This window comes from Diceros bicornis, chromosome 12, assembly GCF_020826845.1.
Source record: "Diceros bicornis minor isolate mBicDic1 chromosome 12, mDicBic1.mat.cur, whole genome shotgun sequence".
NCBI classification, from domain to species: Eukaryota; Metazoa; Chordata; class Mammalia; order Perissodactyla; family Rhinocerotidae; genus Diceros; species Diceros bicornis.
This window is the reverse complement of record NC_080751.1, coordinates 37,079,137-37,091,136: the sequence shown is the minus strand read 5'-3', so window position 1 is coordinate 37,091,136 and position 12,000 is coordinate 37,079,137. Positions and strand designations below refer to the sequence as shown.

The window sequence follows — 12,000 nt, the reverse complement described above, 5'->3', positions numbered from 1 at the left end:
CATGTAGCCCTCTTGTTTTTTGTGACAATTCTATACCTGGCATAGAAGGAAACTCTCATTTTTGTGTGTGTGTGTGTGAGGAAGATAAGCCCTGAGCTAACATCCATGCTAATCCTCCTCTTTTTGCTGAGGAAGACCAGCTCTGAGCTAACATCTATTGCCAATCCTCCTCCTTTTTTTTTTCCCCCCAAGGCCCCAGTAGATAGTTGTATGTCATAGCTGCACATCCCTCTAGTTGCTGTATGTGGGACATGGCCTCATCACCGCTGGAGAAGTGGTGCGTCGGTGCGCGCCCGGGATCCTAACCCGGGCCGCCAGTAGCGGAGTGCGTGCACTTAACCGCTAAGCCACCGGGCCGGCCCAGAAAACTCTCATTTTTATGAAGAAATTCAGAACATATTTTGAAGGCTGAGAAAAACTTTTTCCGCATTTCTTTTAGCTTTGTTCTCTTGTTGGGCCTGTGGCTTAACCTTCATGTTAATTGATCAGATAGGTCATCTTGGTAGGTTGCTTTTGCAAAATTTTTTTTATAAATTACAAAAGCTTTAGAGTGGTATGACTAGGGGGTTTTGAGTTTTCTTTTTTCTCCTCTTTTCTTTCGCCATTTAGGATGAACTGACAACTACCAAGAGGAGTTATGAGGATCAGTTAAGTATGATGAGTGACCACCTGTGCAGCATGAATGAGACGTTATCTAAACAGAGAGAAGAGATTGACACACTGAAGATGTCCAGTAAGGTATGGAGGGGGGGAGGAGTCTCTCTGCAACGTAATATTTAATATATAATGTATTTAATATAAGGTATTTCATTGTTCTGCATTTCAGGAGCAAAAGGTTAAGAGATTTAAAGTGTTTATAAATCATTTTTCTTAATATCACTTGTCCTCTTATCCAAAGTCAAATTAAGATTGTTTGGGTTATAAGTTAAGAGAAGGTCTGACCTCTGAGACCCTAATACTGTGTCCCTTGCTTTTTGGCATTTTTGGCTTTTCTGCTACTGTTGTATCAGTTAGGGGGACTTAGAGGGTTTATTTATAAGGGGGATTACTCTTTATTTATATGAATCTAAAATGTTGCTTTTGAAGGATAACCGTTAGCAAACTTATTCTCATACACATTCATATAACCTAGGAATGTCTTGTCCTTTTAATTCCAAAAATTTCATTGATTTCATTTCCCGTAAAGCCTCTGCTTGTCCAAGCGGTGGTCAGTAGATATTGGTAGTATTTTTATGTTGAAATGCATATCTATGTATCATGTCTCTTTGTAATAATAATAAACATACTCGTTTACCATGAAAGGTGGGCTTCAGGAGGCCAGGGACTTGATTCCATTCATCATCTCAGATGCTTGGTACATTCTGGTAACTCAGACAGTACTGTACCACCACCAGCCTGGGTTTACTGTCTCCAGTCTTGTGCTTTGAAATCCGCTGCTGCCCCTATTGATCCAGCAGGCGTTCATTGAGTTCCTGCTATGTGCTAGCACTGGGGAGGTAATAGAGATGAACAAACCAGAGCTTTATTTTAGCATCTGCTAGTGGTAGTGCAAAGCAGCATTCTGCTCCGTTGGTGTCTCCTTGGAAAATAGATCATGTTAATGCATTGGAACCTGCATTATATAATTTTGCTTCTCAGTGTAGTTTTATGATATTGATTGGCATCTGGCTGCTTCAGAGAGTGTCCATGATGCTTTTCTGGGACATCTTTTGATGATTGTAACCAGCCAATGTGGTTCTGATTATGGTTCTCCAGTTATTTGTGCTTTGGGAAACTTGAGCTTGGAGGTAAGGGGTGGGAGGTTGGTCCTCTTGAAGAATGCCTCCTTTACCCCTTTTCGCCTCTTGCTGTCCCAGCAGGGCAGTAGCTAACACATGCAGAAAGCACACACATTAGTGTGAGTGGTGTGAGAAAGCCTGCTTTAGCAGCTTGCATTTGAAAAGAAGTAGCAGTGATTATAGGGAAACTTTTCAGACTCCAGAGCTCAGGAGGCATTCGGTTCTGAATTGAGAAGGGTTAACGTTGAGTACAGCAAAGCTCATTGTCTGGAAGGTAATTAATTGTATTGCAGCTACTTTAGAAGTAGGGAATTTTTAAGCCTTCTCAGAACTTTTTAATCTTGTCCTTAAAATACCTGTCATTAATAAAACACTGAGTCAGAGATCATTCTTTACTTTGAAGTTTATATTGTTAACTTTTCTTTGATCATTCTATGATCCCTATATTTTGCTCACCCCCCTCCCCCCCGTTTATTAGTAATTTAGATTGCTATAGCATCATCTTATGGCTGAGCTGACATGGTCTCCATTAGATACTAAGTAAACATCCTGAAACCATTGGTTTGCTATTATCTTGCTCTTAATGTTTGTATTCTGCAAGCATTTCTCACTTACATGAAAAAAATGTATTTGAATCTAATAGTTGAGTATAAGAATGTAATTAGAATGTTTTCCTAAAAAGTGAACTTCTCCAGAAAGAAGGAAAGTTACACAAAACTGGAAAGCCCAGATCTCCATGTGTGAGGGAATTGGGAATCAGTTAAGACATCTTCCCCTAACTGGTTCTCAACCAGTGTCTGAGCTTCTTTTGACAGATAGTCATTGCCATTGGGGTGTTAGTTGGCACATATTCAAAATTAGTACCTATTAAGACCTTTAAAAGGTGCTTATTTAAACAACACAGAAACATGTTTCGGCTAAAGAATTTTTCTCACCTTCATGAAATTATAAACTCCTTTGACTTTGGGACAAAATGAATGTTTGAGGTTTAATACATCCAAGACAACTTTCTTTTCTTTCTCTATTGGCTCTCCTCAGCCCCCAGGGCCGCGGACATAGAAAGTGGGGAGAGTTAAAACTAACAAACTGAATTGCGATTACGAACAAAAGTTAGCCATGCGAGCTCATCAGCTACCCTCCCTCTTGGAAGCTAAAGTTTTCGTAAGGGAGATGTGACTTCCAGACAGCTTGGCCTCTAAACTGTGTCAGTGATTTTTCTAGAAGTTTTTGTTCTTATTGTTGATATTTTTCTTTGCACAGGGAAATTCTAAAAAGAACAAGAGTCGATAGTTGACACATACTGGTGGGCGACTTCTTTCCAGAGCTGCTGCTGCTGCAGGGCGGAGACTCCACGTCCAGTGCTGGCCGCCTTCAGGAAGCTGGAGTGTTGTGGGACCTAGTGAAGTAGTCAGTGTTGCGAACGGCCTTGAAACATTTAAAATATATTTGTAACCAGTAAGGCAAATACAGAATTTGATGTTGACAGTACAATGGAAAACAGTACACATACCATGGGTATCGTAGGTTTCCTTACGCTGTTTTTACTGTGCACTTTTTAAAATTAGGTTTTAATTTCAGTATGTAAGAACAACAAATATTTTGTATATTTTCAAACTCAATTATATGGTAATTGATTTGGTATCTATGAAATAGATATATGTTTCTGGATAAAATGCTTAAATTGTCAAACTATCATTACTTCTTGCTATAATTGAAAGCAGTCTCCAGATTCTTTTTGAAGACTTATTCATATATTCCCTCGCTCTCTCTCTCATGGAGGGAGTGGGCCTTGCAAACTTCAGATCTTGTGGGTTTATTATCATTGTCTTCAGCTCTTCAGCATCCTCTCTGTGTTGGAATAATAGCTTAAGAAATTGATGTCAATAAATTCGTACTTATATGAAACTTTCAGTCTCTCTATGAAAATTTGATAAAGGAAACTGAAACCTATTAAAGTATGCTTTACACAATTTACCAAATCCCAATTGACTTAGATATAATCTTTCTAATTCCCCAAATTGGAATAATCGTATGGTTAATCCTTTATAAGGCTTTGAGTTTTGCCTTGAGAGGAACCTGTAACCATCCTTCAAGCAAGGGCCCTGAGCCCTTTCAGGCTCCCCTGGGTTTATTTCATAAACATTGTGTCATTTCAATGTATACCTCAGTGGTGTCTCTCCTAGCACCCCCATTCCCAAGGTCCTAAATATATTGCTCCCTTCTTCTGAGTGAGTTGCTTGCACAGACCCATTTCACCCCCTGTTCAAGTCCTCAGATTAGTTGAGATGTTCCTGAAAGCCCTTCCTCCCCACCACAGCTCCATCTCCCTTGAGCCTCTTCTCTAGGCAGTTGCTAGTCACCTTCCAAAATGCGTTATTCTGGTTCACCTGAATAAAGCTCCCCTGTGCAGTCCTTGGCCTCTGCGCATGTCCTCGGCTGTCTGCCATAGAGAGAGACTCTGGCTGTTATGCCCAGTCCTCACAGTAAGGAAAGTGTTTGGATCCTGCCTGGGGATCTCTGGGTGAGTCAGCTCAGTCCCATTTTTCCTGGTCCTTCAAGTCCCCAGCCCCTTTGCCCTTTCTGTTTTCTGTGACCTGCTCATTTCCAATTCTCTGTCACTGAACCAGCTGTTCTCACTGCACCTGTGCCTAGGCCCCCAGGCACTGTGATGGAAACATCAACCAACTCCACCATAAACTCAGGGTGTCCAGCCCCTGCCAGGCCTTGGCATTTCTGTGTTCTGTGACACCCCTTTTGGCATTTCTAGTCTATTATTTCTATTCCTTTTTTGGAGGATTTTGGACAAAAGAGTGACATCATCTGACTTGTGTTTTAATGGAATTGTTGGCCGCTATCTTGAGAATTGATTGTAGGGGAGCAAGGGTAGAAGCAGAGACCAGTTAGGAGGCCACTGCAACAATAGGAGGCTGTTGAGACATGATGGCGGCCTGGACCGGCTGGTGGCAGTGGATGTTGTGTGAAGTCTGTTTCTGCATTTATTTTGAGGATGGAGTCGATAGGATTTGCTGACAGATTTATCCAAAATTGCAACTCCTTCCGCGTACACTCCTACTACTCTTCTCTGCTTTATTTTACTCCTTCTACTTATCTTAATCCAACAGACAATATGTTTTGTGGATTTATCTTATTTATTGCTTGTCTCCACCTCCAGAAGATAGAGCTCCATGAAGGCAGGCCTTCATCTGGTTTGTTCACTGCTGTCCTTGAACTTAGAGCCCTGCCTGGCATTCAGTGACTATTTGTTGAATGAATGTTGATTGGACGGGATGTGGAGTGTGAGAGAAAGAGAGGGGTCGAAAATGAAGCTAAGGATTTTGGCCTGAACAAACTTGCCCGAGAGGAAGACCAAGGGAGGAACAGCTAGCTTCCACCTAGTTGTAACTTAGCTGGAGACCTAGGAGTCACCTCTGATTCCTCCTCGCCTCGTACGTCTCAGTGGTTATCTTGTCTTATTGAATCTTCCTGCCTTTGCAGTATCTCTCAATTCTAACCTCTCCTTACTTCTTGAATTGAGCCCTGGCTACCTGTTGTCCAGACATCTCGTCTTCCTGTACTCCAGACCTTCCACCCGTTTTACCAGACCATTTTCTAAAACCTATCTCAGCAGAGCCATTTTCCTGATGGAAAGCCTTCGCCATGGCTCCTCAGCGCCTGCTGGGCACGGTCCAGTAGTAGTGTGTACATGGGAGACACGTACAGCTGACCTTCACTCACTTTCTCCTCATTCCCTTCCACCCCCCCCAGTGAACTCTCCCTCCACCTTTATGAAAACCCTCAGACCTCCAGATCAGGAAAAGTTTCACTTCTCCTGAGTGATGGGCCCGTTTTTCTCTTGGAGACAACATGAATCTTGGGATTGCTTCCCTCTCTGCTTTGGTGGCTGAGACTTGTATCTCCCACCAGCTGTGACCTGCCAGAGCTCCCCGACCAGCCGCCCCTAGTGCCCTGCAAGGCTCTGGCCCCACAGACCCACAGGTGTACTTGTGGACTGCTTGGCCATTCTGTAAGAGTCAGTGCATCCTGGGAGGTTTCCTAGGGCTGAGGGACAGCTGAGGGACAGGACTGTAGAGGGTGCAGTTTGTTCCCTGGCAAAATTGTTCCTTCTAACTTAACTGCTAGGATTGTTGCTCTCTTGGCAGAATCCCTTCCCAAGGCATATAATAACCATTGTCGTTAACCATTCACCGTAAGTCAGGCATGGGTAAGACTTGACATGTATTATTTCATTTAAACCTCCATTAACTGTGTCTCACTGGTGCTATTACTATTCCCATTTTACAGACAGAAAACTAAGGCTATGAGGGGCTAAGCAACTTGTCCACGGTCATACAGCCAGTACATGTGAGCCAGGATTCAAATCCAGGCTAGTCTGATTCCAGAGTCTGGATTATTCACTACTGTAGTGTGAGCCTTTTACACTGAGGGCATTCAGTTCTATTCCTGCAGTTATCATACATTTGAAGGATAAAATATTAAATTTCTCAGTAACTGCAGCACTTCATTCAACTTTCCGTGTCTTCATTAAGACATATGCCCCTTAACCCTGTTTTCAGTCGGCTTTTAGTTAGCTTCTTGGGCTAATGGCCCTGGCACAATGTTGGCCTTTGACGTGCTTTTTTTTCTTCTTCATTTCTTCTTCTTCATTTTTTTTTTTTTTACTTATTCCCTGTTATACAAACCTTCCTAACTACCAAATTCTGAATTAAATATATTTGTGCCATGGTGTTGTTATTTTTCTGTTTTTAAGGGAATTTTCTAACATACACAAAAGTAGAGAGACTAGTAGAAACCCTTATGTCCCATCACTTGTTATGCACATTTTGCCAATCTTGTCAATCTTTTTCCTACACTTCTTTTTTTTCCTGGAGTATTTCAGGCAGTTCTCAGACATTGGGTCATTTCACCTGTAAATACTTCAATTATGCATACCTTTGTGAGGATGGTGAGCACTGACCTCTAAATCTGGCTAACCCACTTCGTCATTCCTTCAGCAAATATGTGCCGGGCTTTGGCTGTGTGCTCAGTGCTGAGGAGATTGGAATAAACAGATATGCTGGCTGCCCTTGAGGACTTACGGCCTGCTAGTGAGACAACAAAGTGATCATACTGTCCTATGTTATCCATCTTGCCCTGGGCTTGTCTCAGGGCAGCAAGTGAGAGATAATACATGGAGTCTGTAACTTTTTTTATTAAATGTCTGTATTTTTACCAAAGTTATGAACTTAGTTTGAGTCAAGCTGTTCTAAAATACCTATTACAAAGAAAAAACAAAACAAGGCAAAACAAAAACAGTCCCCTGATCCTACCCGCCTTTTCATGCTCCAAGAGTAAACCACTTACACTCACTGTTTTGGTATCTATCTCCATAGTTTCAAATTGCATGCTACGTTTGCTTTTCCTGTTGGCATTATCAATTGACTTCACCGTTAGAAGATGAGGATTTGCCTCTGTTTCATCTGCCTTCCCCTCCCTACCACTCACATACACATATGTACTTTCTATTTTCCTGTCTTCTCTTCAAACTAGTTACATCAAAATTTTGATTAGGTCAATGTTCATTACATACTTTATTATGATTATTCAAATGCTGTTGGTAGCTGAGTCATATAATGTACTATGATTACTTTTCCTTTCCTGTACAACTTTTTGTTTTTCCTGGAGTTAATAATTATCTTTTTAAAGAAATTTTATTTACTATGTTTTCTATGGTACTTATCACTAGTTTATTCCTAAATTCTCTCCCAGGTGTATGACTCTCCTCTCAGTGTGGTCAGATTCAATTGGGTCAGCCAACACCATCTTCTTCAAGAAGCCTCTCCTAGAGCCCTTCGACCTGCTCCAGGCTGTCTCAGTTGATCTCTAGGCCAGCAGTACGGCTGCTGTCTTGGGATCTCCCTTCCTCATCGTCCTGGGCACCAAGTGTCTCCCACTCTTAAATAACACTCTCTCACTCCACAAGCCCTACCAGTGACTGCCCCATCCCTCTACTCGCCATTGCAGCTCATCTCTCAAAAGAATTGTCTATTCTGTCTGGGCTTCTTGTGGCATGGAAAGTGAAAAATGAGAGGTAATTCTCAGTCTAGGCACAGAGCAGGGAGTCAGAGAGTTGGCTAAAGTCCATGTAGGAGTGAAAGGCGAAAAAGGACTTTTAATTAATCATGCATTGCATCCTAGAGAAGATGGAATTTTCAGAACTTATTGAAATGACACATTTCGTACTCTTTCTTAATTATATACTATATGTTCATTGTTGAAAATTTGGAAAATGAGGAAAAGTATCAAAAGCACACACCTCTCTTTGTAGAAATTTAAGCATTGTTTGTTTATTCCCGTTATTTTCATGCGTATATAAAGTATGTTTTTAATAAAAATTTGGATTATGTTATAAGAAATTTAAAATGAGAAAAAAAGGCTCTTTATTGAGGGCAGGGGTGTTGATTAGCTGGCTGCACAACTCCAGGGGGCACTGTTCACATTATGTTCTGTAGCAGGCCTGGGTGAGGGCAAAGACCCTCCAGGCACAGCATGAGAAATGGTGATAAATAGCATGTGTCTTGTTATTATCATTTTTAAAGACCACCTCCCATTATGTTGTTGCAAGCAATACTGCTCACTTTTCAAAGCTGATAAAACTGGATTCTCCACTGCTTTGGGTAAGAAACTTACTCTATCAGTTAAGCTAACAGAGTCTTTTTAACAACATGACCACTTTCCAAGTTCATTATCCATTAAAACAAAACAAACAAAAAGTCCGCTGCACTATTTCCAAACAAAACTGTGAGAAAAAATAAGTAAAATGAGGAACCAATTAGCTAAGAAAGCCACAAAAAAAGATGGCGCGAAAGGCTCTTTCCAAATGACCATGAATTAAAGCCCTCTGTGTAATAAAAATCCTCAGACCAAAAAATGTGCTGTTTATAATTTTGTTTTATGCAGCATTAACCATAGAAGTTGCTCCCAGCTCTTAAAAGCCTTCAAATTCCTCTATAACTTTAACATATGAAGACAGCAACTTGTTGAGATGGCTAAGAAACCATCTGACAGAGCCACCCTGACAAGGAATAGTCTGTTCTGTGATAGAAGAGGAAGCTTCCGTCCTTGGCTAAGGGCCATGTTCTCAGACACCATGGTGATAAGTGGAAAGCTTGTCAGTAAGCAGTTGCCTGGGCCTTAAATTTTTAAGCAGCTTAGTAATTAGCTCCAAATTAGGAAATTAACTGGCATTCAAAGCATTAGAGCAGGAAAACCCATTACAGCTCTTCCAAATATGTGAAAGAAAAGGTTATAGAGCAGCATTAAAATAACTTTTCTTAAGGCGAGGATTAGAATTGACCCTTAGGCAGAAACACGCTGCAGGCTACTGTCTGGGTTGTAGGTATAGGGGCCTCAAATGTACCTCCCCCACTTAGAACCTCTGTGTTTGTTTTACCAGGAGCTTTAATGACCTATGAACTCAGTCCCACTGCTCCCTAAACACCAGTGGAATAGCTGAGTGGTGACACCCCATAGGTCCAAGAATAGAAACAACACAGTTAAGTAACAAAGAACAAAATGTCACTCCCATCTTGCTCAGATCCTAAAGAATATTCTCCCTCTCTTTAGCTTTCCTATATTTCTTTAGGACACCTCTTCTGCTGTGTTAAACTGTCACCATATCTCATGTAGTCATTTTCCTCTATGCCATCTCCCTGAGCAGCTACAGTGCTGTGAGGCAGGAACCATGCCTTATACTTACTCCCCACAGTGCCTAGCAGAATGTTATGTACATAGTAGGTGTTCAATAAATGCTAAGTGGATACATTTTAGGGAGCAGGCCAAGGTACTGGACAACTGTAGCTCAACCACACCCAAGAGTGTTCCATCTCCAGGACAAAGGATAGCCAATCTCGGGTCATTCTGAATTGATTAAGTGATCATCCCCTTAATTATCATTGATTTCAGTTGGCATTCTCAATGAAGATGTGGGCTTTTAATTTATCCCTGGAAATTTTTATCCAAAGAGTATTCAGGTTTCCTCATGGAAAAAGTTGTTTAAAAACAGTGTGTTCTTCATGATGCTCCAGAAAGCATCATGCACCTAAAATGGTGATTTTTTTTTTCCTGTTTCATTTTCACTGTTGTTGAAGCCATCCACTGGGTAATATTTTTTTGAATATGGTTTTCCAACAGGGCTTACTTTCTCTTGAATGAATGTTGCAATGTAAATAGAGACTTATTGTTATAAAGTTTTTAGAGAGGAATGTTCTGATCAAGCATTTAGGGCTAAGCTTGTCCTAAATCTGAAGACTTCACTTTTCCCAACCAAGTCCCCTTTCAAATTGGGCATTTCTGCAAACTGGTTTGAATTTATATTAATGGATCCTGACAACTTCAGCTGATTTGAGTTTTGAGGAATTGCAAGTTAATCTACTAGGTCATTATCTACAGACACTTTGGGGACCCCTCGTTAAACAGTGTGGAAGTTCTAAATGGTTTCCGTGAAAAGGCTGCCAGGAAAGGGAAACCTGTTGATAAAAAGAAGAATGATATAGTCTGAGGGTCTGCTTATTGTAGAGCAAGGAAAAGAACAGGAACGGGAGGAAAATGAGGTCACAGCTGGCGATGAACGGCTGTCATGGCTTAGCTGTTAAGGCCAGGCTGAGCTGTTTACCACCCGATTCTGATACAAAGGGACAAGGCCAGAAAGGGTTCTTTGGAAATATGTGGAGAAGTTACAAGAAATAAATCTGCATTCATAAAGTGGCAGCCTTTGGGGTAACACTGAGTCACATAGAAGGGAGAAGGATTGTCCCCTATAAAAGATAAATGGTTTTCAACCAACTGTAGTATTTGGTCTTTAGAAAATTATGGGTCTATTTGCTTTGCAGAAGTGTCCAAGTTTCCAAAAGAGATTTCTTTCATTAGGTGGGCTACCTACTTAATCAAGGCCAGACTGCTTATTCAAAGAAGACAGAATTAAAAAGGTGCACTCGAATTCTACTTAAATGCAATGATAATTGCTGTTTGTCAAGTATATTGTTTGCTGTATGAGTCCCTTCTCCGGGTGTTACCTGTGGCATTTTCTGTGATGGCTGGCCTCCTTAGAAAGCCCACTGGCTGGACACAGGACATAGGAGGTTCAGTTTGGGGCTTCAGCCAGAATGCCTGGGGTCAAAGCACCTCTTTTTCTTCCTTTCCTCTACTTCCTCCTTCCTTTGTCCTTGCTCAGCACCTCTCTCAGCTCCTTACCAGAAGGCTGACTTGGGCCCAGTACCTGTCTTGTTCCACAGAAGAGTCTCAAAAGTTACAAATCAGTCAGTTGACTTTCTATTCTTTAGGCTCCCTCTTGCCCTTCCTCAGCCCTTGACGGTCACCATCACCAGGACAGTAGCTGGAGGAGATGGGGAAGACACCCTGTTTGCTTAGGGTGTCTTAAGCATAAAAACAATTAGAAATTTTATCTGAGAATAAAAGTATCCTCTATAAATCCTGGCTGTGTGATTTCAGGCACTCCTGTGCCCTCTCTGAATGTTTCCTTCCTTCCTCATAGCCCTCAGTGCAGGTTCTTAACACTGGCTGGTGGTTGAATAGGATACTGCAAGTTATCTTTTCCATTTTACCAAGGAACTCCAAGGTCAAAAACAAGACTACACTTGAAAGAGCATTTAAAAGAGAAGCACATTGCTATGCAAACACAAAGTGTTCAATCAGAATTCCCTCATTTCATTTCTACCATCCAGGCATCGCATTTCCAGTTGAGATGTTCACGAGGTCCTCCTAACTCCTCTCCTTGGGCCCAAACCCTCTCTTCCTAGACAGTGCATCTTTCACGCTGTTGAATCAACATTCCTCAATTGCCATTCTGAGTCCACAAGGATTTATTAGGTGCCTACTGTATGCCAGGCCCTGGGAATACAAAGGTGAATAGGACACCCCTTGGATCACAATATTCCTTTGCTTAAAAAATTTCATGGATTTCCTATTTTCTGCTTCACGCTCAGCTCCACCTTCCCATCCGAACATTTACCACCTCCCCTAAGCCTTCCAGTCTTGCCAGCCTCCAAAGCATCACATCCCACGGCTTGGAATGCCCTCTTGTCTCCCCTCTGAGTCTATTCAAACGCAGCTCAAGCCTCCCATCCTGGCGTTGGGCGTCCCTCCAGGGTAAAAGGCACAAGTGGTGGATATTCTCCTTTCATTCTGACTTGCTACCAGTGAGGCA

General features: G+C 41.7%; 1 protein-coding gene across 2 annotated transcripts in view; it reads left to right on the top strand.

Moving 5' to 3' along the window:
- The window catches only part of PPP1R21 (protein phosphatase 1 regulatory subunit 21), a 59,656-nt gene extending 55,973 nt beyond the window's left edge, over nt 1-3,683 (top strand). For both annotated transcript variants that reach the window (XM_058551279.1, XM_058551278.1), the window contains 2 exons: nt 610-738; nt 3,039-3,683. In XM_058551279.1, coding sequence (XP_058407262.1) covers nt 610-738; nt 3,039-3,068 — 159 coding nt within the window. In that variant the 3' untranslated portion in view covers nt 3,069-3,683. The remainder of the gene's footprint in view (nt 1-609; nt 739-3,038) is intronic.
- The last annotated feature ends 8,317 nt before the right edge of the window (nt 3,684-12,000 follow it).